This window comes from Hyla sarda, chromosome 3 (assembly GCF_029499605.1).
Source record: "Hyla sarda isolate aHylSar1 chromosome 3, aHylSar1.hap1, whole genome shotgun sequence".
Lineage (NCBI taxonomy): Eukaryota > Metazoa > Chordata > Amphibia > Anura > Hylidae > Hyla > Hyla sarda.
Genome location: NC_079191.1, coordinates 294125562 through 294150147, shown reverse-complemented (window position 1 = coordinate 294150147; position 24586 = coordinate 294125562). Strand labels below are relative to the sequence as shown.

General features: G+C 42.6%; 1 protein-coding gene across 9 annotated transcripts in view; it reads right to left on the bottom strand.

Moving 5' to 3' along the window:
- The window catches only part of KMO (kynurenine 3-monooxygenase), a 622272-nt gene that overhangs the window by 56230 nt on the left and 541456 nt on the right, over positions 1-24586 (bottom strand). For 8 of the 9 annotated variants that reach the window (XM_056566897.1, XM_056566902.1, XM_056566896.1 and 5 more), the window contains one exon: positions 17777-17836. The exons of the other annotated variant lie outside the window; for it this stretch is intronic. In XM_056566897.1, coding sequence (XP_056422872.1) covers positions 17777-17836 — 60 coding nt within the window. The remainder of the gene's footprint in view (positions 1-17776; positions 17837-24586) is intronic. 9 annotated transcript variants of the gene reach the window in all.

The window sequence follows — 24586 nt, the reverse complement described above, 5'->3', positions numbered from 1 at the left end:
CCATCCAACTTTGAAGAATTTTCATTAAACACCTGTGGGGTGTTAAGGCTCACTATACCCCTTGTTATGTTCCGTGAGGGGTGTAGTTTCCAAAATGGGGTCACATGTGGGTATTTCTTTTTTTGCCTTTATGTCAGAACCGCTGTAAAATCAGCCACCCCTGTGCAAATCACCAATTTAGGCCTCAAATGTACATAGTGACTCTCTCTCCTGAGCCTTGTTGTGCACCTGCAGAGCATTTTATGCCCATATATGGGGTATTTCCGTACTCAGGAAAAATTGCGTTACAAATTTTGGGGCAACACCATCATGTTAGTGTAAACATTTTTATTTTTTTACACTAACAAGCTGGTGTAGCCCCCAACTCTTCCTTTTCATAAGGGGTAAAAGGAGAAAAAGCCCCACAAAATTTGTACTGCAATTTCTCCCGAGTACGGAGATACCCCATATGTGGCCCTAAACTGTTTCCTTGAAATATTGAAATACGACAGGGCTCTGAAGTGAGAGAGTACCATGCGCATTTGAGGACTAAATTAGGGATTACATAGGGGTGGACATTCAACGCCAGTGATTCCCAAACAGGGTGCCTCCAGCAACAGCTGGAGGCTCCGTTTTGGAAACACTGCCATACAATATGTTTTTTTTTTTATTGGGGGGACAGTGTAAGGGGGTGTATATGTAGTTTTTTACCCTTTATTATGTGTTAATGTAGTGTAGTGTAGAGTTTTTAGGGTACATTCGCACTGGTGTGTTATGGTGAGTTTCCCGCTAGGAGTTTGCGTTGCAGCTTAAAATTTGCTGCAGCCCAAACTTGAAGCAGGAAACTTACTGTAAACCTGCCCATGTGAAAGTACCCTGTACGTTCACATGGGGAGGCAAACCTCCAGCTGTTGCAAAACTACAACTCCCAGCATGTACTGATCACCGGAGGGCATGCTGGGAGATGTAGTTATGCAACAGCTGGAGCTATGCAACGACAACTCCCAACATGCCGAGACAGCTGTTTGGGCATGCTGGGATTTGCAGTTTTGCGACATCTGGAGGGCTACAGTTTTAGAGAACACTGCAAAGTGATCTCCAAACTGTGGCCCTCCAGATATTGCAAAACTACAAATCCCAGCATGCCCGGACAGCAAACAGCTGTTTGGGCATGCTAGGAGTTGTAGTTTTGCAAGACCTGGAGGGCTACAGTTAGAGACCACTGTATAGTGGTCTCAAACTGTACCCTCCAGATGTTGCTAGGCAACTCACCGGCTTCCGTAGGATCCAGCCGCACAACGTCGCCGCCCGCCGATCTCCGTCGCCCGCAGCCTCCGGACGGGTAAGTGACCTTCGGCGCTGGTCCCTGTCGGGTTTCCCCGTCCTGCCCCAACTATTGTGGGTGGGCAGGACGGGGAAAACGAAAGTTAACCCCCCCCACTCCCGATCTGCTATTGGTCGTCGCTTCTGGCGACCAAAGCAGGGATAGGAGGGGTGGCACCCCGGCCACCTCACTCCTATCCCTTCAGGGGGATCGTAGGTGTCTTAGACAACCGTGATCCCCCTTATATTCTGGGTCACTGGGTGACCATAGACCCGTACTGACCCGGAATCGCGCAAATCGCAAGTGTGAATGCGCTTGCGATTTGCCGCGATCGCGACACGGTGTCTGATGACCCCCCTGGGCGTTTGCACGGGATGCCTGCTGAATGATTTCAGCAGGCACCTGGTCCGATCCCCACCCGGCGCGCGGCGGGGCCCGGAATTCTCCATGACGTACGCGTACGTCATGGGTCCTTAAGTACCAGGGTGTCATGACGTACGCGTACGTCAAGGGTCTTTAAGGGGTTAAGGGGTTAAGATACCTTTAGGCTAGGTTACCACTTGTTTTTTTTTTTTACACCTAAAAAAACGCCAGCAAAAATGCCAGAAAAACTGCTACAACTTTTTCCTACGTTTTGCCAATTTTTCTGCCGTTTTTTCTGCCGTTTTTGCATTTGAGTGGAAATTGCATTTTTTGGCCCCTTTGGCCCCTGTTGGGTAGCAAAAAAAAAAAAATGCAGTAGGGATGGGAAAATTTTTTTTAACAAAGTTTCTCTTTTTTATAACGAAATGTGAATACATTTTTTTTTATAAAGTGTGTGTTTGTGTTTCACTTTTTTTTCTCAATTTTCTACATTTTTTAGGTAGTACTACTACTCCCAGCATGGAACATACTGCTCCATGATGGGACTAGTAGTACCTGTACTAATAGAAAGATTGCCCCGGGTGTCACTCCTGACACCCGATGCGATCGTCCTGTCTATTGCAGGGATGCGGAGTGGCTCTATACAGCGCTCGCATCTCTCCTCCGTTCTCCGGCCGGCCCGTGATGTGAATAGAAATTCACCTCACTCATTCATATTTTCCGCCCAGAGTGGAGATTGGCAAGATGGTAGCAGCCAATCCCCACTCTAAGCGGGAAAAATGAATCAGTTCTATTCCCATCACTGGCCTGCCAGAGTATAGTGCAGAGATGCGAGTGCAGGAGAAAGCCACTTTGTATCTCTGCAATAGAATGGACGATTGCAGGCACTACCATGCCCAACATGGAGCACATGTAGAACCTTCATTAATAGACAGAGCACAGCCAGTGTCACTTTTGACACCCGATGCGATCGTCCTGTATAATGTATAGATGCGGGTGGCCGCTCTTCGATGGTCCCCTGCACTGATGTATATATACACCTATTCATATTTCTCACAGAGAGTTGTGATTGGCTGGAACCATCTAGCAGTGCAGGGGACCATAGAAAATTGGCCGGCCACATCTATAAATTATACAGAAGGATTGCAACGGACCAGGGGCGATCTGTCAATTAGTACAGGTACTACTACTCCCATCATGGAACAGTGTGTTCCATGCTGGGAGTAGTAGTACTACCTAAAAAATTTAAAAGAAAAAAAAGGGAAAAACACACACACTACATTTTCATGATTGTCGATTACATTTTTAGTGCCCTGTCCACACACATAAATTGATCCCTGTTTATTATAATAAAGATAAATTTCGTGAAATACAATTTTTTCCATCACTACTGTATCTTTTTTTTTTCATGGCACCTAATAAAATTTTATTTAAAAAGGATTGCTAAAGTAATAAGTAGTAATAAGTATCTGGATGCGTTTCAGGACCCCCTTAGGTCCTTTATTCAGCAGCTAGGTATAGTGTGTTTGTGGGTCATTCTCTAAGATGAAAGTGAAAGAAGAGTGAGAGTGAAAGAAGTGCTACAATATATCTATATATACGATTACATTGGTGTGCACCAACTCAGAATATATAGTTAGGGCCACACATTTACATTAGTGTCATTATTCTATATTTTTGGTAACACGTATTTATATGCCTTTATTGTCATCAATTTGCATAATTATTCCGCATATCTTGGGATACACTACATCATTTTAAAGCATCCTTATTTGTGTGTAGCCATGTAATCTTATATAGATATATTGTAGCTCTTCTTTCACCCCCATTTTTTTTTGTCAATGTCAACATAGAAATAAAGATTTAAAGATTTTTTTTAATTCTTTATTTCTATGTTGCTCTAAAAACTTTATCAAATTGAATGTGACATTTCCTCAAAGAGGAGGGGTTTAAGGCATATATATCTTAGAGAATAACCCCCAAACACACTAGCTGCTGAAGAAAGGACATAAGGGGGTCCTGAAACGCATCCAGCTACTTATTACCCAAGTGACCACCACTATCTACAATACTGAGACATAGCACAAGTCTCAAACATATTTGTCCATCTTACCTGCATAACTAGACCTGCCAATCAACCCGTGACAGCGTGCGCTACCTCAAACGTGAGGACACTGCTGGGATCTACTACCTCTGCATCCAGGAGAAGCGCTGCAGTCCACACAACTGGAGCCCACTGCGAATCAAGGAGACAGTCGAGTCTCTAGCAGTGCACTCCCTGCCAGGAGACACCGGAACGTGGGCTACAACTGACACGCATCTCAAGGTACCATCCACCTACCTGCACAACTGTTACTTAAAGGACATCTGCAGCGTGATTAACACTTATCCCCTATCCACAGGATAGGGGATAAGTGTTTGATTGCGGGGGGTCCGACCGCTGGGACCCCCTGTGATCTCCTGTACGAGGCCGCAGCTGTCCCGTGCAGGGGGCGTGTCGGCGCAGCATGACGTTGCAGCCAGCACGCCTCCTCCATACATCTCAATGGGAGAGGCAGGGAGGCAGCGTTCGTGCCTCCCAGTCTCCCCCATAGAACTGTATGGGGACGGGAAGGAGACGGGGCGTCACCAGGGAGGAGACGGTCATCGTCGACGTCTAGGTCAACGCTACGCGCCTTAGAGCTCACCATGAGCGCTAATGGCGGCGCCCCGTTAGGGAGATCTCCGGGGGTCCCAGCGGTCGGACCCCCCGCAATCAAACACTTATCCCCTATCCTGTGGATAGGGGATAAGTGTCATACCACTGCAGTTGTCCTTTAATATTGCAGTACAACTGATAACATTGCACAGAGACATTGCATTTTTCCATACTCCCCAATCAGAGAGTCATAGACTTGTCACCATACCTGGACATTACTGGCTTACTGAACTGAGTCGCATGATAAGAGTGAGCACTCCAAAACAGAACAAAAAGCACAATATACTGCGCAGTATTTTATCCAGGTTGTACTTATTATAGTGTGTGGTCACATTTTATTATTTTATTTTATTACCCTATTTTATTAGCCCTTTTTTGCCATTATATATTTTATATATATTTTATATTGCTATCTTGTGTCCCTGTTGACTCACAAGGGCCCTGTGAGTCACAACACATAACGCTGATTAATATATTATTTTTTAAACATTAATAAATACTATTTGGTTCAATATTCATGATCCTGAGCCCCAATTTCCTCTTTTAATCTGCCTATTGTTCGACACCGTGGGTATAGGTGCCATTTGGGTAGCTCGGGTCCACAGGTTGCTAGTCTAACAAGAGCCTCTCCAACATTTTTTATCTTATATTTTAATAGTTCGGACATTTACGCAACCAGTGGTACCAAAGAAGATTATTTTTATTTTATATTACATTATTTTATTTAAAAATGAGAAATGAGGGAGTAATTCAAACTTTTATTAGGGGAGGGGCTTATTAACTTTTATTATACCACGCAATCTTTTGATGTCATACACTGATAGCATAGCATTGATCAGTGTTATCAGTGCTCTGCTGCTCCAGCCCGATTTCATTGCAATAGTCCCGATCAGCTCCGCTGAGCTGCTGGGATAGCTTTAGTTTCAATTTTAGATGCCATGATCATCTTTGATTGCTATGTCTAAAGGGTTAATGCCGGGCATCGGCCCGATCTTTGATGTCGGGCATTAAACCTGGGTCATGGCTGCTGTAGCACTAGGGACCCACTGGGTTTAAAGCGTTCTCCGCTTGTGAGACCAGGACGCACAGGTCCTTAACAGGTTAAAGGGGAGATTTCTGTCCACCATTTACTGTCATCACATATCATATTATTTTAGCAACTCTGACACAGAACTGTGAAGTAGAGCTCTGCCCTGTTTTCTTAACCCGACTCTCTCTGGATTTCTGACCAGTCCTGCCCACTTCTGCACACATTTTGTCAGGGCTTCTAGAGATAATACCCTTCACGCTATTTCATAACCCTTATGTTTCATTTCATCACCACCTTGTGCCATTTCATCACCACCTGTGCCATTTTATCACAACCTTGTACCATTTCATGAGTCCCCTGTGGCATTTTTGGTACCACTTTTGCATATGTGTGACTTTTTAATCACCTATTACGTTTTTTGGAATGTGATATGACCAAAAAGCAGCAATTTTGGCCTCTTTTTTTCTTACATTTAAGCAGTTCACCGTACGGGATCATTAACATTATATTTTGACATTTCGGACATGTACCAAATATGTTTATTAGTTTTTTTGGGGGGGGTAAAATTGGAAAAAGGGGCGATTAAAATTTTTTATGTCCCCAATAGGGACTATTTATAGAAATCATTAGATTGCTAATACTGTTCAGTGCTATGCAAAGGCATAGCACCGATCAGAATTATCGGCAATCTACTTCTCTGGAAGGCAGACCAGAGAAGAAGAACCCATCAGAGTGGCCAGAGGCAGGTAAGGGGAGGGGGTCTGTGTTTTTTTTTTCTTAGCAGCAAGCTATGGGTATAGCTTTTTTAGCATTTCATGGAATTTTGTCTCTAAAGGACAAAATGCACGTACAAAATAAGAACACCCCATACATAAAATGATTCAAATATTTTAAAAAAAGTTGGTTTAAAATTTCTTTTTTTACGCATTTCAAAATGCTATAAAACACTGTGTGAAGATGCCCTTACTAATTTGCCACAGCACAACTCAAGCTGCTGTGTGAGTGTAGAGGGAGTGCATTGAGATGTCAGAAGTTTAGATCAGTTGGGGTCTGCGTGTTGAACAAGCAAGAAGTGCTCAGCTAGGCGGAAGAAGTAAATACAAAATACATAGGTGTGGGAGCTCTACATAAAACGGAAGGGGCCTGAGTTGAGGATATGTGGCACCCAATGTGCCAAATATAACACTATAAAAATATAAATGAAACAGTCCTACAAGGCTATAGGTGGGAAAAAAAGGGAGAAAAATTGGGACAATTAGAGTGAGAAAAGAAAGGAAGGGAAATCGGGATTGTGTCTAATAAAAATACATTTATTGTGACTAGTAAATTATATAAAAGTGAGATCCCAAGCAGGGCCCTTGCTTAGGACACCTCACAATACAACAAATTTATAATTAGTAATTATATACATTAAAAACTAGCAATGCACAAGATAAAATTAATAAAATATTGGGGACCTATGTAAACTGCGCTATAATGAGCACGATGCGATAGTCCAATTTATGCTGGTGACTTATCGCTAGGGTGATATGAGTCACAGTTCATTAAACAGTTAGTTGGCGCAAGCGGGCGCTAATAGATTAAATCCAGTATGGGGCGGCTGTATACTTCGTGGCTGCGCTCAGCGAGACTCCTGAATGGGAGCCCACTGGATCCTTGTCTACGCAAGGCTGGTCGGATGCGCAGCCCGGCACTCCCTATACCAAAACGGGAGAATAGGAAGAATAGGAGAATAGGAAGTCCGGCATTATGTGCCTCTTACCAGGTTTGTTGGTGGTGGGTTGGTGATGTAAATCCAGTATGTGGCAGCATAAATGGTCCTGTGAGATTCTCCCTCTCTACCTCGATGGCACGCGGAAAGGTGTGAGAGTGGAATGGAGGTCCTGTGCTGGAGGCTTCTTACCGGCTTTGCCGGTATAAGGTTGAGATATTTGTCAATATCTTTAGTGATGCGTCCCAATCTTTGTGCATGCCTGCAGTCTCGGACCAGACGCGTTTCAGGGAGCCTTGTCCCCTTTTTCAATGGTGAGAAGGAAAAGACTGAATGCTCGTGGTTGAAGATAGCAGTCTTATATAGCCAGTTTTTGGCAAGTCATGCAGGTAAGTTACAAACTCCGGTTTTGGATTTTACTGGGAGGTGGATGGGTTAATTAAGGCTAGCATGCTTGTTGGACACCAAGGGAGAAAGGAAAAATATGGAAAATAGATGAGACAGAAATAAAAAATAGGTAAAAAAAAAGACAGATAAAGATAGATAGAGAAAATAGATATAGTATGGGCAAGCTGGTATAGATATGAGGTATGTATGTTAAGTCTGAATAAGCACAAAATTCATGAAATTGCATAAGATATATGCAATTGGGCTGTGTAAAATATGGCATACGCTTCTTTACTGACCTAATGCGGATGATGGGACATGTAGAAGCTTTAGTGATGTAAGAGGAGGAATTTTTTTAGAATGTAGATTGTGTTGTATTGTGGCTAATTGGAGCATACATTTCTAATATTGTGCACTATAAAGGACATATTATTGTAAAAAAAAAAAATTTAAGTAAAAATTTAAGAGCCATACTAAAATTATATGTAAAGCATGTCTATGGGTTAGGCTAGAGCCTGATTTATGTGTAGGGGAAGTGTGTAGGTGAAATCACATTGTATCAAAATGCAAACGGACATTTAGAGGAGGCAAATGATGGTTTTAATGATACAACTAAAATTGGATAAGAGAAAATGATTTTGATGTATTTGTATTTAAGAGTGTGTGTAGATAAGTTTTCAGCTAATATTCATTCTAATATTCATAGGAAACCAAATAATTCCAGGTCTGCATTTAGTCCTCTAGGTTTGAGGCTCCCAAATTCATAAATTTTCCTTGCCTCTGCCCTGGACATCTGTAGGATATAGTTGCCACCTCTACAATTCTTTTTAACCATTTGAATGGCTGCAAAGGTAAGGCCTGATAGATCCGAGTTATGGTATGTATGAAAATGCGCTGATAAGGGGTGTTTGTCATTGCTTTTTTTAATATTGTACATATGCTCTGCGATTCTGGTCTTTAGGGTGCGTTTGGTTCTCCCAATATACTGTTTGTGGCAGCTGCATGTTATGATATAGATAACACCCTTGGAATTACATGATAAAAGCTATTTAATTTCCCATTGAAAATTGCTTGCGGTTGATGTTACTTTCTCAATTAGTTTCCGGGAATTTAGTGGTTTTACAACATGAGCAAATGCCGCACCAGTGAAACCCTTTTGTCGACAACCATGTGTCTGATATACCTTCTTGTTTGGTGAGTATAGTGGGGGCTACTTGAATACTTAGGTTAGGTGCTTTTGTGAATACTATCGGTGGAGTGTTGGGTAGGGATGGGCCTATAACTTTGTCTTGCTGTAATAGGTGCCAGTTATTTGGGCAAGTGGCAGCTTGAGAATAGTACTAAGCTATTTCTTGCCGTTGGTTTGTTAAAAGTGCTACATAATAATTTAGTTGGGGTAGAGGTGACTAAAAGGTCGAAAAACTCGATGCATTTACTGCTGATGTGCGGGGTAAAGTTTAGATTCCAGGTATTAATATTCAGATTACCAATAAAAGAGTTAAGGTCCTCTATAGATCTATCCCAGATTAAAAAGATATCATCTATATAATGTCGCCAGAGCACCAGGCCCGCACCTAATTTTGGAGTAATATTAAAATGCTCCCAATAGGACATAAATAAATTTGCATAATTTGATGCGAACCTGGTACCCATGGCTGTGCCATTTATCTGCAGGAAGTATTCTCCCTCATAGTAAAAGTAATTGTGTGTTAAAATATATTTAATGGCCTCTAAAATAAAAGATATCTGTTCTGGAACAATTTTGGCTTTTAAAAGGAGGTGTTCCACTGCGGTTAGACCTAGATCATGTCTGATCACTGTGTATAAGGAGCTAACGTCTACATATGTAGAGTTCCAGGGAAACTGCTCAATTAGTTGTACCATTTGGGTCGTATCTTTGAGATAGTATGGAGTTGTCTGGACATGTGGTTGGAGAAACTTGTCAATATACTGGAACAGTTTGGATGTTTAGATGACAGTTTGGATATCATACCTGATATGATTGGATGGCCGGGGGGTGTGTGTTCGGTTCTTTAGAATTTTGGGTATGCAATAAAAAACCGATAAATTCTCTTGTGTGCCTAAAATAAATTTAACTTCTCCGCCTGTTAAAATCGCTTTATCTTGGGCATCATTTTTTGAGTTCCCAATAAATGATGGTAATGGATCACCATTGAGTTTTTGGTATGTATTGTAATCTGATTGTTTCAGACATTCTGCATTATAATCAGCAGTATTCTGTATTACTATTCCGCCACCTTTGTCAGCTGGTCGGATAGTAATCTGTGCATTTTTTTGTAGCTCGGAGATGGCCATTCTCTCTTTGTATGTTATATTAGATTTATTTTTCTGTCTGGTGGGAAGCTGTGATAGTTCGCTCTCGACTGCATGTTTAAAAGCAGTCAAAGAGGGGCCTGCTTCTTGTCTGTGGTAAAAATTAGATTTGAGGGCACAGTTGGTGTGAATGTAAAGGTCTGTATTGGGTGGTCTAGGTGTGGTGGGATGCTTAATGAAATATTTTTTTAAACACAATTGTCTAATGTACTTTTCAATTCCGATGTATGCGCTGAATTTGTCTAATGGGTGCGTTGGAGCGAACTTTAAACCTTTATTTAACAGTGAAGTTTGGGCTGGGTGAGACTATGGTCACTCAGATTAATAATGGCACTGGGCTCTACTGTATTTTCCCTATCTTGGATGGTGGTTGTGTCTGGGTGTTTGCTTCTGTTCTTTTGTCTAGTCCTCTTTTTCGAGGGGTGGGTGGGAGGTTGTGTGTTGGTATAGTGGGGAGAGGTGTTAATGGTATTGGGTGTATGTCTGCTGTGATTGTGTGTTTTTTGATTACAAGGAGAGGTAATGGGTTTCTGTTTGGGTGTGATGGGGTTGCGAGGGGCGTGGGTAGTAATGGGGGAGGCCTGTGTTGTGTATTTTGGTGGGGGGGGGGGGGTTGTGAATAAGGTGGATATGAATGTTTTCTCTTGTATGTGTTTGGATAATTGTGTCTCCAGGGAGGGTGATATGTGTGATTGGGTCTGTTGGTCCTTCATGATGAATTGTGTGGCGTTTGTCTAAAAAAGGGGAATTGGGTTCTGTGAGAGGGGTGTTGTAAGCAACACTTGCAGCGGGCACGTTTACAGGGAAAGGTGCCCGGTGCAGCCGCCGCTGACGGGTCAGGGGGAACATTATTAATTTTTAGCCTACTGGTTTGATCCTTAGGGATGATCCCATTATGAAAGGAATATTACCCCCACAACTAGGGGTTACCTTTCGTAGATCTCCCAATCTGAGAAATCTTATTGCCCCCTGTAGGCTAAAAATTAATAATGTTCCCCCTGATCCGACAGCGGTGGCTGGTCCGGGTACCTTTCCCTGTAAACGTGCCCGCTGCAAGTGCTGCTCTCTGATCAGAGTTGCGGACTTCAATACATTGGCCGCACAGTTCAGACTGTGCGGTCACGTATGAACAAGCACGGCTCAAATATTATCAATGGATTTATGTTAGATAGTGTATCTCGTCACTTTTTATTTAAGCATCAGAAATGCATTGATCAGTTAAACGTATTTATATTGGAAATAATACCACAGAATTCTCCAAGCCGTATACAAAGGTTAAATAATAGAGAAGCATTCTGAATATTTACTTTGTCAACCATGGTCCCGGATGGTTTAAATTAACCCCTTAAGGACCGGGGGGTTTTCCGTTTTTGCATTTTCGTTTTTTTCTCCTTGCCTTTAAAAAATCATAACTCTTTCAATTTTGCGCCACCAATTCTAATTTGTAATGACGTCAGTCATTTTGCCCAAAAATCTACGGTGAAACGGAAAAAAAAATCATTGTGCGACAAAATTGAAAAAAACCCACAGTTTTGTAAATTTGGGGGCTTCCGTTTCTACGTAGTACATTTTTCGGTACAAATGACACCTTATCTTTATTCTGTAGGTCCATACGATTAAAATGATACCCTACTTATATAGATTTTATTTTTTCGGACTTCTGGAAAAAATCATAACTACATGCAGGAAAATTAATACGTTTAAAATTGTCATCTTCTGACCCCTATAACTTTTTTATTTTTCCGTGTATGGGGCGGTATGAGGGCTCATTTTTTGCGCCGTGATCTGAAGTTTTTAACGGTACAACTTGCATTGATAGGACTTATTGATCGCTTTTTATTCATTTTTAAATGATATAAAAAGTGACCAAAAATGCACTATTTTGGACTTTGGAATTTTTTTGCGCGCACGCCATTGACCGAGCGGTTTAATTAATGATATATTTTTATAATTCGGACATTTCCGCACGCGGTGATACCATATATGTTCATTTTTCTTTTTATTTACACTGTGTTTTTTTTTTATTGGAAAAGGGGGGTGATTCAAACTTTTAATAGGGGAGGAGTTAAATGATCTTTATTCACTTTTTTTTTCACTTTTTTTTTGCAGTGTTATAGGTCCCATAGGGACCTATAACACTGCACACACTGATCTTCTATGCTGATCACTGGTTTCTCATAAGAAACCAGTGATCAACGATTCTGCCGCATGACTGCTCATGCCTGGATCTCAGGCACTGAGCAGTCATTCGGCGATCGGACAGCGAGGAGGCAGGTAGGGGCCCTCCCGCTGTCCTGTCAGCTGTTTGGGATGCCGCGATTAGCCGCGGCTATCCCGAACAGCCCGACTGAGCTAGCCGGCCACTTTCGGTTTCACTTTTAGCCGTGCGGCTCAGCTCTGAGCGCGCGGCTAAAGGGTTAATAGCGCGCGGTGCCGCGATCGGCACTGCGCGCTATTAGAGGCGGGTCCCGGCTTCACTATGACGCCGGGCCCGCCGTGATATGACGCGGGGTTACTGTGTAACCCCGCGTTATATCAGGAGAGCAGGTCCAAGGGCGTACCTGTACGCCCTTGGTCCTTAAGGGGTTAAACCCTTGAAAATGCTTGTTAACCCCTTGGGGACGGAGCCCATTATGACCCTAAGGGCAGGAGCATTTTTTGCAAATCTGACCACTGTCACTTTAAGCATTAATAACTCTGGGATGCTTTTACTTATAAATTTGATTCCGAGATTTCATGAAAAATTTGAAAATTTTGAATTTTTCTAACTTTGAAGCTCTCTGCTTATAAGGAATATGGATATACCAAATAAATTATATATTGATTCACATATACAATATGTCTACTTTGTTTGCATCATAAAGTTTCAACTTTTCTATATAATCAGACCACAGGTGTGCACAAAATGGGTGGCTTCCCTATGTCTATCCCAGGGCTTCGTATCCTGAGTGCAGTAAAGCGTATGTATAGAAACAGACATACAATTGGGAATTGCACTTAAAAAGTTATTTATCTCAATTTTCATTCATATACAAACTTGCAATGAGATATACAGAACATAATCACCCGGTGCTCAATGAACTGCTCAGAGGTAATTCCACTCGGTGTCTTCAGAACCTTCCATCCCAGACTTGCTGCTTGTTGGACGGTATGTTCCTGGCCATGTGGACGCTAATTCTGAGGGGGTGTGGAAAGGCTCACTGGCATGCGAGCTGCTGGACGTTTCAGGAGTCTCCTCCCTTTCTCAACATAGTTCCTGTGCACCCACAGTATATCTCATTGCAAGTTTGTACATGGATAAATATTGAGATAAAGAACTTTTTAAGTGCAATTCCCAGTTGTATGTCTGTTTCTATATATACGGTTTACTGCATCATAAAGTTGACATGTTTTGACTTTTGGAAAACATCAGAGGGCTTCAAAGTTCAGCAGCAATTTTCCAATTTTTCGCAAAATTTTCAAAATCGGAATTTTTCAGGGACCAGTTCAGGTTTGAAGTGCATTTGAAGGGTCTTCTGGTTAGAAATACCCCATAAATGACCCCATTATAAAAACTGCACCCCTCAAAGTATTCAAAATGACATTCAGTAAGTGTGTTAACCCTTTAGGTGTTTCACAGGAATAGCAGCAAAGTGAAGGAGAAAATTCAAAATCTTCATTTTTTACACTCGCATGTTCTTGTAGACCCAGTTTTTGAATTTTTACAAGGGGTAAAAGGAAAAAAATCCTCTCAAAATTTGTAATCCAATTTCTCGAGTAAGAAAATATCTCATATGTGTATGTCAAGTGTTCGGCGGGTGCACTAGAGGGCTCAGAAGCGAAGGAGCAACAATGGGATTTAGGAGAGTGAGTTTTTCTGAAATGGTTTTTGGGAGGTATGTCCCATTTAGGAAGCCCCTATGGTGCCAGGACAGCAAAAAAAAAAAACACATCGCACACTATTATGGAAACTACACCCCTCAAGGAACGTAACAAGGGGTACGGTGAGCCTTAACACCCCCAGGTGTTTGATAACTTTTTGTTAAAGTCGGATGTGTAAATGAAAAAAAAAATTTTTTTCACTAAAATGATGGTTTTTCCCCAAATTTTACTTTTTTACAAGGGGTAATAGGAGAAAATGCCCCCCCAAAATTTTTAACATCATTTCTTCTGAGTATGGAAATACCCCATGTTTGGACGTCAAGTGCACTGCGAGCAAACTACAATGCTCAGAAGAGAAGGAGCGCCATTGAGCTTTTAGAGAGATAATTTGTTTGGAATGGAATGTGATCCCATTTTGGAAAATACACCCCTCACAGAATGTAATTAGGGGTACAGTGAGCATTTACACCCTACTGGCGTTTGACAGATGGCGTTGACTTTGGAACAGTGGGCTGTGCAAACAAAAACATTTCATTTTTTATTTTCACTGACCACTGTTCCAAAAATCTATAAATGCTCACTATACCCCTTATTACATTACGTGAGGGGTGTAGTTTCCAAAATGGGGTCACATGTGGGTATTTATTTTTTTGGTTTTATGTCAGAACCGCTGTAAAATCAGCCACCCCTGTGCAAATTACCAATTTAGTGTAGTGTAGTGTAGTGTTTTTAGGGTACATTCACACTGGCGGGTTACGGTGAGTTTCCCGCTAGGAATTTGCACTTGCTGCAGCTCATACTTGAAGCAGAAGCAGGAAACTTACTGTAAACCCGCCCGTGTGAATGTACCCTGTACGTTCACATCGGGGGGGGGGCAAACCTCACACTGTTTCAAAACTACAACTCCCAGCATGTACTGACAGACCGTGCATGCTGAGAGTTGTAGTTTTGCAACAGCTGGAGGCACACTGGTTGGAAAACCTTCAGTTAGGTTCTGTTACCTATCTCAGTATTTTCCAACCAGTGTGCCTCCAGCTGTTGCAAAACTACAATTCCCAGCATGTACTGATCACAGAAGGGCATGCTGGGAGATGTAGTTATGCAACAGCTGGAGGTACGCAACTACAACTCCCAGCATGCCGAGACAGCTGTTTGCTGGGTGGGCATGCTGGAATTTGTAGTTTTGCAACATCTGGAGTGCTACAATTTAGAGACCACTGAACAGTGATCTCCAATCTGTGGACCTCCAGATGTTGCAAAACTACAACTCCCAGCATGCCCAAACAGCAAACAGCTGTGTGGGCATGCTAGGAGTTGTAGTTTTGCAAGATCTAGAGGGCAGTATAGATATCACTGTGCAGTGGTCTCTAAACTGTAGACCTCCAGCTGTTGCAAAACTTCAAATTCCAGCATGCCCACACAGCAAACAGCTGTCTGGGCATGCTGGGAGTTGTAGTTTTGCAACATCTGGAGTGCTACAATTTAGAGACCACTGAACAGTGATCTCCAAACTGTGGACCTCCAGATGTTGCAAAACTACAACTCCCAGCATGCCCAGACAGCAAACAGCTGTGTGGGCATGCTAGGAGTTGTAGTTTTGCAAGATCTAGAGGGCAGTATAGAGATCACTGTGCAGTGGTCTCTAAACTGTAGACCTTCAGCTGTTGCAAAACTACAATTTCCAGCATGCCCACACAGCAAACAGCTGTCTGGGCATGCTGGGAGTTGTAGTTTTGCAACATCTGGAGGGCTACAGTCTAGAGACCACTATAGTGGTCTCAGACTGCAGCCCTCTAGATGTTGCTAGGCAACTCACCGGCTTCCGTCGCATCCAGGGAGCCGTCCTCTTCTGCCGCCCGCAGATCTCCGTCGCCGCCCGCCGATTGCCGTCGCTCCGCTGCCTCCGGACGGTAAGTGATCTTCGGCGCCGCTCCTCTTCGTTTTCCCCGTTCTGGCCCGCCTATTGTGGGTGGCAGGACGGGGAAAACTAAAGTAAACCCCCCCCCGCCCCCGATCTGCTATTGGTGGTCGAGTCTAGACCACCAATAGCAGGGATAGGAGGGTTGGCACCCGTGCCACCTCACTCCTATCGCTTTAGGGGGATCGTGGGTGTCTTAGACTCCTGCGATCCCCCTTATATTCCGGGTCACCGGGTCACCATAGACCCGTAATGACCCGGAATCGGCACAAATCGCAAGTGTGAATTCACTTGCGATTTGCACCGATCGCCGACATGGGGGGGTCTAATGACCCCCCTGGGCATTTGCACGGGGTGCCTGCTGATAGATATCAGCAGTCACCCCGGTCCGGTCCCCGCCCGCGCGCGGCGGGGACTGAAATTTCCACGGGCGTACGCATACGCCCTTCGTCCCCAACAGGTTAATATTACCCCTTTTATTTATGGATCCTCTGTATATAATTGGTGATATAATAATATTCTATTGATTATTTCTATATTAATTTTTGTATTAATTTTTGTGGTATTGTATACCTATATAATAACTTTATATGTTTTAAGTAATTTATATAATTTTTTGTATAGTTGCATGAACTTTTGTATGTATTATTATATATGCTTTATATGCTCAAATGTATATGTATGTTTAGAGATATTGTAAAGGGTTAATGCTTCTCCTGCAAGGGGTTAAGTATTCTCACTATAAAAACCACACACTTTGTTGTAACCCTTATGCCTGATGAAGCGGAACTTCCGTGAAACGCGTTGCATTGTGGGAATAAAGAAAAGTAGCATTTTACCTGATCTCCAGCGCCTTCATGATCTCTGCCTTTTTGGAGGAAATCTGTACTGTATCTGTGGGCTGCGCATCTGACCAGCCTTGCGCAGACAAGGATCCAGTGGGCTCCCATTCAGGAGCTGAGTGCAGCCACAAAGTATACAGCAGCCCCATACTGGATTGAATCTATTACCGCTGCTTGCGCCAACGAACTGTTTAATGAACTGTGACTCATATCACCCTAGCGATAAGTCACCAGCATAAATTGGACTATCGCATCGTGCTCATTATAGCGCAGTTTACATATGTCCCCAATATTTTATTAATTTATCTTGTGCATCGCTAGTTTTTAATGTATATAATTACTATTTATAAATTACTTGTATTGTGAGGTCCTAAGCAAGGGCCCTGCTTGGGATCTCACTTTTATATAATTTACTATTCACAATAAATGTATTTTTATTAGACACAATCCTGATTTCCCTTCCTTTCTTTTCTCACGCTAACTGTCCCAATTTTTCTCCCTTTTTCCCCACCTATAGCCTAGTAAGACTGTTTCATTTATATTTTTATAGGTGCAAGAAGCGATGAAATGGCACAAGGTGGGTAAAGCAAGCTTCTTGCTTCAAGAGACAGATTTTATAGAAAGTCTATCTCCTGCACTCAGGAATCAGGGAGAGAAACACAGTACTTTTCTCCACTTGTTCTATCGGTGAGGGTCCTAACACCCAGACCCAAAGTGATCTAAACTTCTGACAAATCTTTATGGCATGATAAAAGTTAATGACATGGAATTTGCCAACAGAAAATCCTATTGCTTAAAAACATGTTTAACATAAAAACTTGATTTAAAGAATTTTTGGTAGATGGTTTTCCTAATTTTCCTATTTTATAAGGCCTAATTTTAAGCTAAAACATCCTGTCCTGTCCTATACATCACTAATCAGCAGTGTCCTTATGATCATCACAGACAGAAGTACAGTGGAAAGTGACACCAGTATATAAATAAGACTATAGCTGAAGTACAGTGGTCACCGTCACCCTCCCTGAGGAATAACCTCTGAACAGGTCTATGTCCATTGCTGTAAAGCAGATCTCTAAATGCTGTTCAAAAAACCTCAGACAAAATGGCTCCCCCTGTAACAATGTACTAAAAAAATAAATAAATAAAAAATACAAATTCAGAAAATAGACACAGATTAGAAAAAAACATGTTTTAGTATCTAATCAGTAAAAAAAAATCTAGGTGATACATTCACTTTAAGTTATTTACATTTTAGAACATCATTTACAAATTAGTATAAAATATGCATTTATGGCAACTTAGGTCAGTTATCTATCCACATATATTTACCCTATTTTGCCACTTCCAGCGGAGGACAACTTTGTGGTATCGTATCCTAGTGAATGTTACCTAAGAAACAAATAAAGGGAATATTTGGTAGCGGTATTTTAAAAAGCCTGGTAGTGAGTTATTAGGTGTTTAAAGGGGTATATTTTGAGGAGTAATTTTGGAGATTGCAAGTGGTCCCTGCAGTCGGCCCCCCCCCCCTACTTTAATATCCTCTCCTTTAAGAAAAGCTTAACACTCGTTGCTCTGTGGCAAGTTACATTATCATCCTAGAAATTCCCTTTTTATCATCACCAGACCTATTTTACATGAAAACAATAGGAAAATTGTCCAACATTTCTATATACACCCGTACAGTGACCATTTATGTAACGGACATGTAACTGTGTATCTTAAATACTTTGAAAAATTTAGCTATCTTCTGAACAAAACCTTTTAGCATCATGATAAGGTGTTATGTCGTTTGCAAGTTTTCAGTTTAAAAAAAATTTCCGGATGCAAATGTAAATGTTCACTAAGGCTGGGTTCACACCACGTTTTGTTAAATACGGTTCCCGTATACGGCTGGGAGGAGGGGGGGTGGGGCTTAATCGCGGCGCCCACACTCAGCCGTATTCGGGAACCGTATTTAATGTATGTCTATGAGCCGACCGTAGTGAACCGCAGCCTAAGGTCGGCTTCGTTTTCGGCCGTATGCGGTTTCCCGACCGCAGGCAAAAACGTGGTCGACCGCGTTTTTGTCTACAGTCGGGAAACCGCATACAGTCCGCCTCCCAGCCGTATACGGGAACCGCCTCCCAGCCGTATACGGGAACCGTATTTAACAAAACATGGTGTGAACCCAGCCTAAGCTAGTTCGTATAGTTCTGTCACAAATATTTACTCTTATTTCCATCCATTTGTTTTTTGGCAGTTTTCTATTTTAAAGGCTTTTGCTTCAAAGGGGTACTCCGGTAGTCAACGTGTTTTTGCGTTTTTGACTTTCCCTATTTGTTTTGTTTCATTTCTATTCTTGTTGTTTAGCCTACTCTATTTCCGTTCTTTGTTGTCTTTTTATCCCCCACTTTGTTTTCTTATCTTTGCTTTCATTTCCTGTTTCTTGCTGTGCTGAAAACTACAAATCCATGCCACATGCCTTGCTGGTTTGGGGCGGCTCCTTTTTTTTTTTTTGTTCCGCCCTTTACCCATCCTACTATTTTCCCGGGTCGGCCCCCTTATACACAGCACTATAATATAATCAGCCTTGGTTGGGATACACTGGCATACACACACAAAAGGGACTACAACTCCCAGCATGTGTCATTCAGGAGTCTTCAGTCTGTGGTATAACACCAGCATGCTGCCTCTGTAGTCTCCTGGGGGTTGTAGTTCACCACACCTCTATAGGGCATATACCAGTGTTTCCCAACCAGGGTACCTCCAGGTGTTGCAAAACTACTACTACCAGCATGCCCGGACAGCCAAAAGCTGTTTGTAATATACTGAATAGGCTAGGCCAGTGTTTCCCAATCAGTGTGCCTCCAGCTGTTGCAGAAGACAGAGCAGGGGGAGGGGGAGATGAGGAGCTGTGTAGGAGCTTCCTGCTCTCATGCACACCTGTGACCTCCTGGAGGGGGAGATGAGGGGGCGTGGCCTATCTCTCATGCAGTTTTGAAAGAACAGAGAAAAAAATAACAAGACATCTTGTCCACAGCCTAATCCTAACGTGTGAACAACAGTCAGAGATCCAACAAATATAGTTACATAGTTAGTATGTGTGAAAAAAGACAGAACTACAGAACTTCCTGGCCCACAAACAGGTAAGAAAAAAAAGACACATGCTACACAAACATATAATACATGTCAATTGCAAAAAACATGAACATTAAAAGAAGATACAAAATAGCCAAAAATCTTAACCACCGGAGTACCCCTTTAAGTTTTTCGAATGTAAAATATGTTTTGTATACAGGGAGTCATTTTCAATCCAGTAATGCTTTAAGGAACTTCTCTTGCTGTGAGGTCCTCCGTCCCAATAATATCCCGAATTTTGTTTAAGTGCATGGCCATCATCAGAGGGCATTCACATAAAAAAAATGTGTCCTATTTTACAAACCAACCACAATATACAGTATGCAATTTAGATCAAACCCAGTACAACAATAGGAGGCTAAAGCCCACCACTTGGATCTGGCTTGAAATAGACAACCCTCTGTTTTTTTTTATAAAAAGACACACATAATGCCTTTTCCCAATCTGCAAATTTATTGAGGACAAAGATCAGAGGGGCAAATTAGCAGTTTGTATAAACACGATAACAGTCCTATCCCCTGGGTTTAATAAAGAATTCTGTCTCTTGTCTCAACCCCATTCCTTATAGACGATAAGCTCTCACGAACAGGGCCCTCACTTCTTTTTGAATAATTAATGTGTAATATTGTAATGTCTGATACTGTATTTGTACCCCCAAAATTGTAAAGCACTTCCTCAGCCGGGGACGCCATGCCGTGAGGACTCCCCCACCTGCCTAGGTGCCGCTGACTTGGCAAAACTGGATCCGAAGTTGCTGGAGGGATGTCTGGAGCCTGGGATGAGATGGTCGGGAGCAACATGAATGATGGAGATGATTATGAGTCTGGAGCAGGGCTGAGTCACGTGAGGAAGGGGAAGCAACTTTCAGAATGGACGCGGGCACCATGCAGAGGTGCATCCAGGCAGACGTCTGATGACCCCATTGTGCCAGAGGAACACTTGATCTGAAGTTTTTATCGGTATGATTTTTGTTTTGATCAGACTTTTTGATCACTTTTTATTCATTTTTTAATGGTATAAAAATTGACCAAAAATGCGCTTTTTTGGACTTTGGAATTTTTATGCGAGTACGCCATTGACCGTACGGTTTAATTAATGATATATTTTTATAGTTCGGACATTTACGCACGCGGCGATACCGCATATGTTTATTATTTTTTTTTTACACTGTTTTATTTTTTTTTTTATGGGAAAAGGGGGGTAATTCAAACTTTTATTAGGGAAGGGTTTAAATGACCTTTATTAACACTTTTTTTTTTAAATTTTTTTTTGCAGTGTTATAGGTCCCATAGGGACCTATAACACTGCACACACTGATCTTTTACACAGATCACAGGCGTGTATTAACACGCCTGTGATCAGTGTTATCGGCGCTTGACTGCTCCTGCCTGGATCTCAGGCACGGAGCAGTCATTCGCCGATCGGACACCGAGGAGGCAGGTAAGGGTCCTCCCGGTGTCCTGTCGGCTGTTCGGGACGGCCCGACTGACGATTCGGGACGATTTCACCGACTGAGCAGCCGGGTCACTTTCACTTTAGAAGCGGCGGTCAGCTTTGACCGCCGCTTCTAAAGGGTTAATACCGCACATCGCCGTGATCGGCGATATGTGCTATTAGCCGCAGGTCCCGGCCGTTGATGAGCGCCGGGACCGATGCGATATGATGCGGGATCGCGGCGCGATCCCGCTTCATATCGCGGGAGCCGGCGCAGGATGTAAATATACGTCCTGCGTCGTTAAGGGGTTAATAAGGGGTGCAGTGAGTATTTACACCCCACTGGCGTTTGACAGATCTTTGGAACAGATCTTTGGAAATAAAATTTTTCATTTTCACGGACCACTGTTCCAAAAATCTGTCAGACACCTGTGGGGCATAAATGCTCACTGTACCCCTTATTACATCACATGAGGGGTGTAGTTTCCAAAATGGGGTCACATGTGGGGGGGGGTGCATTGTTTGGCAGTATGGGGGCTTTGTAAACACACGTGGCTTTTAATTCCGGACAAATTTTCTCTTCAAAATCCCAATGGCGCTCCTTCTCTTCTGAGCATTGTAGTTCGCCCGCAGAGCACTTTACATCCACATATGGGGAATTTTCTTACTCAGAAGAAATGGGGTTACAAATTTTGGGGGGCTTTTTTTCCTATTTTCCTTGTGAAAATGAAAAATTTAGGGTAACACCAGCATTTTAGTGAAAAAAAATTTTTTTTTTTCATTTTGCCATCCAAATTTAATGAAAATTCATCAAACACCTGTAGGTTGTTAAGGCTCACTATACCCCTTGTCACGTTCCGTGAGGGATGTAATTTCCAAAATGGGGTCACGTGTGGATATTTATGTTTTTGCGTTTATGTCAGAACCGCTGTAAAATCAGCCACCCCTGTGCAAATCACCAATTTAGGCCTCAAATGTACATGGTGCGCTCTCACTCCTGAGCCTTGTTGTGTGCCCGCAGAGCATTTTACGCAAACATATGGGGTATTTCCATACTCAGGAGAAATTGCGTTACATACAGGAATACATAGGGGATAATTGTATTATAAGTGATAGCCAGCATGGGTTTACTAAGGATAGAAGTTGTCAAACCAATCTAATTTGCTTTTATGAAGAGGTGAGTAGAAGCCTTGACAGAGGAATGGCTGTGGATATAGTGTTTCTGGATTTTGCTAAAGCGTTTGATACTGTCCCTCATAGACGTCTGACAGGTAAGTTAAGGTCTTTGGGTTTGGAAATTTTAGTTTGTAACTGGATTGAACACTGGCTCATGGATCGTACCCAGAGAGTGGTGGTCAATGATTCGTACTCTGATTGGTCCCCGGTTATTAGTGGTGTACCCCAAGGTTCAGTACTGGGACCGCTGTTGTTTAATTTATTTATCAATGATATAGAGGATGGTATTAACAGCTCTGTTTCTATCTTTGCAGATGACACCAAGCTTTGTAGCACGGTACAGTCTATAGAGGATGTGCATAAGTTACAAGATGACTTGGATAGACTAAGTGTCTGGGCATCCACTTGGCAAATGAGGTTCAATGTGGATAAATGTAAAGTTATGCATCTGGGTACTAATAATCTGCATGCATCGTATGTCTTAGGGGGGATTAAACTGGCAGAGTCACTGGTAGAGAAGGATCTGGGTGTACTTGTAGATCACAGACTACAGAATAGCATGCAATGTCAGGCTGCTGCTTCCAAAGCCGGCAGGATATTGTCATGTATCAAAAGAGGCATGGACTCAAGGGACAGGGACATAATACTCCCCCTTTATAAATCATTGGTACGGCCTTACCTGGAATATGCTGTTCAGTTTTGGGCACCTGTCCATAAAAAGGACACTGCGGAGTTGGAAAGGATGCTGAGACGCGCGACTAAACTAATATGGGGCATGGAACATCTTAGCTATGAGGAGCGATTAAAGGAGTTACAATTGTTTAGTCTTGAGAAGAGACGTTTAAGGGGGGATATGATAAACGTATATAAGTATATTAATGGCCCATACAAAAAATATGGAGAAAAACTGTTCCAGGTTAAACCCCCCCAAAGGAAGAGGGGGCACTCCCTCCGTCTGGAGAAGAAAAAGTTTTGTCTCAAGGGGCGACACGACTTCTTTACCGTGAGGAATGTGAATTTATGGAACGGTCTACCTCAGGAACTGGTCACAGCAGGAACAATTAACAGCTTTAAAACAGGATTAGATACATTCCTGGAACAAAATAACATTAATGCTTATGAAGAAATATAAAATCTCATCCCTTCCCCAATATCGCGCCACACCCCTACCCCTTAATTCCCTGGTTGAACTTGATGGACATATGTCTTTTTTCGACCGTACTAACTATGTAACTATGTAAATTTTGGGGGTCTTTTTTTCCTTTTACTGCTTGTGAAAATAAAAAGTTAGTGCATGTTAGTGTAATTTTTTTTAATTTTTTTACACTAACAGGCTGGTGTAGCCCCCAACTTTTCCTTTTCATAAGGGGTAAAAGGAGAAAAATCCCCCCAAAATTTGTAGTGCAATTTCTCCCGGCGAGAAATGAGAGAGCGTTGAAATGAGAGAGCACCATGCACATTTGAGGACTAAATTAGGGATTGCATAGGGGTGGACATAGGGGTATTCTAACAGTGATTCCCAAACATTCCCAGTGATTCCCAAACAGGGTGCCACTGCCTTCAGCTGTTGCTAAACTCCCAGCCAGTCAGTGGCTGTCCATAAATGCTGGGAGTTGTTGTTTTGCAACAGCTGGAGGCTCCGTTTTGGAAACACTGCCGTACAATATGTTTTTCATTTTCATTGGGGGACGTGTAAGGGGGTGTATATGTAGTGTTTTACCCTTTATTATGTGTTAGTGTGGTGTAGTGTAGTGTTTTTAGGGTACATTTGCACTGGCGTGTTACGGTGAGTTTCCCGCTAGGAGTTTGCGCTGTGGCGAAAAATTTGTCGCAGCCCAAACTTGAAGCAGGAAACTTACTGTAAACCTGCCTGGGGGGAGGGGGGGGGAGCAAACCTCCAGCTGTTTCAAAACTACAACTCCCAGCATGTACTGACAGACCATGCATGCTGGGAGTTGTACTTTTGCAACAGCTGGAGGCACACTGGTTGGAAAACCTTCAGTTAGGTTCTGTTACCTAACTCAGTATTTTCTAACCAGTGTGCCTCCAGCTGTTGCAAAACTACAACTCCCAGCATGTACTGATCGCCGAAGGGCATGCTGGGAGATGTAGATATGCAACAGCTGGAGGTACGCAACTACAACTCCCCGCATGCCAAGATAGCTGTTTGCTGTTTGGGCATGCTGGGATTTTCAGTTTTGCATCTGGAGGGCTACAGTTTATAGACTACTGCACAGTGATCTCCGACTGTGGCTCTCCAGATGTAGCAAAACTACAAATCCCAGCATGGCCAGACAGCAAACAGCTGTTTGGGCATGCTAGGAGTTATAGTTTTGCAAGATCTGGAGGGATACAGTATAGAGACCACTGTATAGTGGTCTCAAATTGTAGCCCTCCAGCTGTTGCAAAACT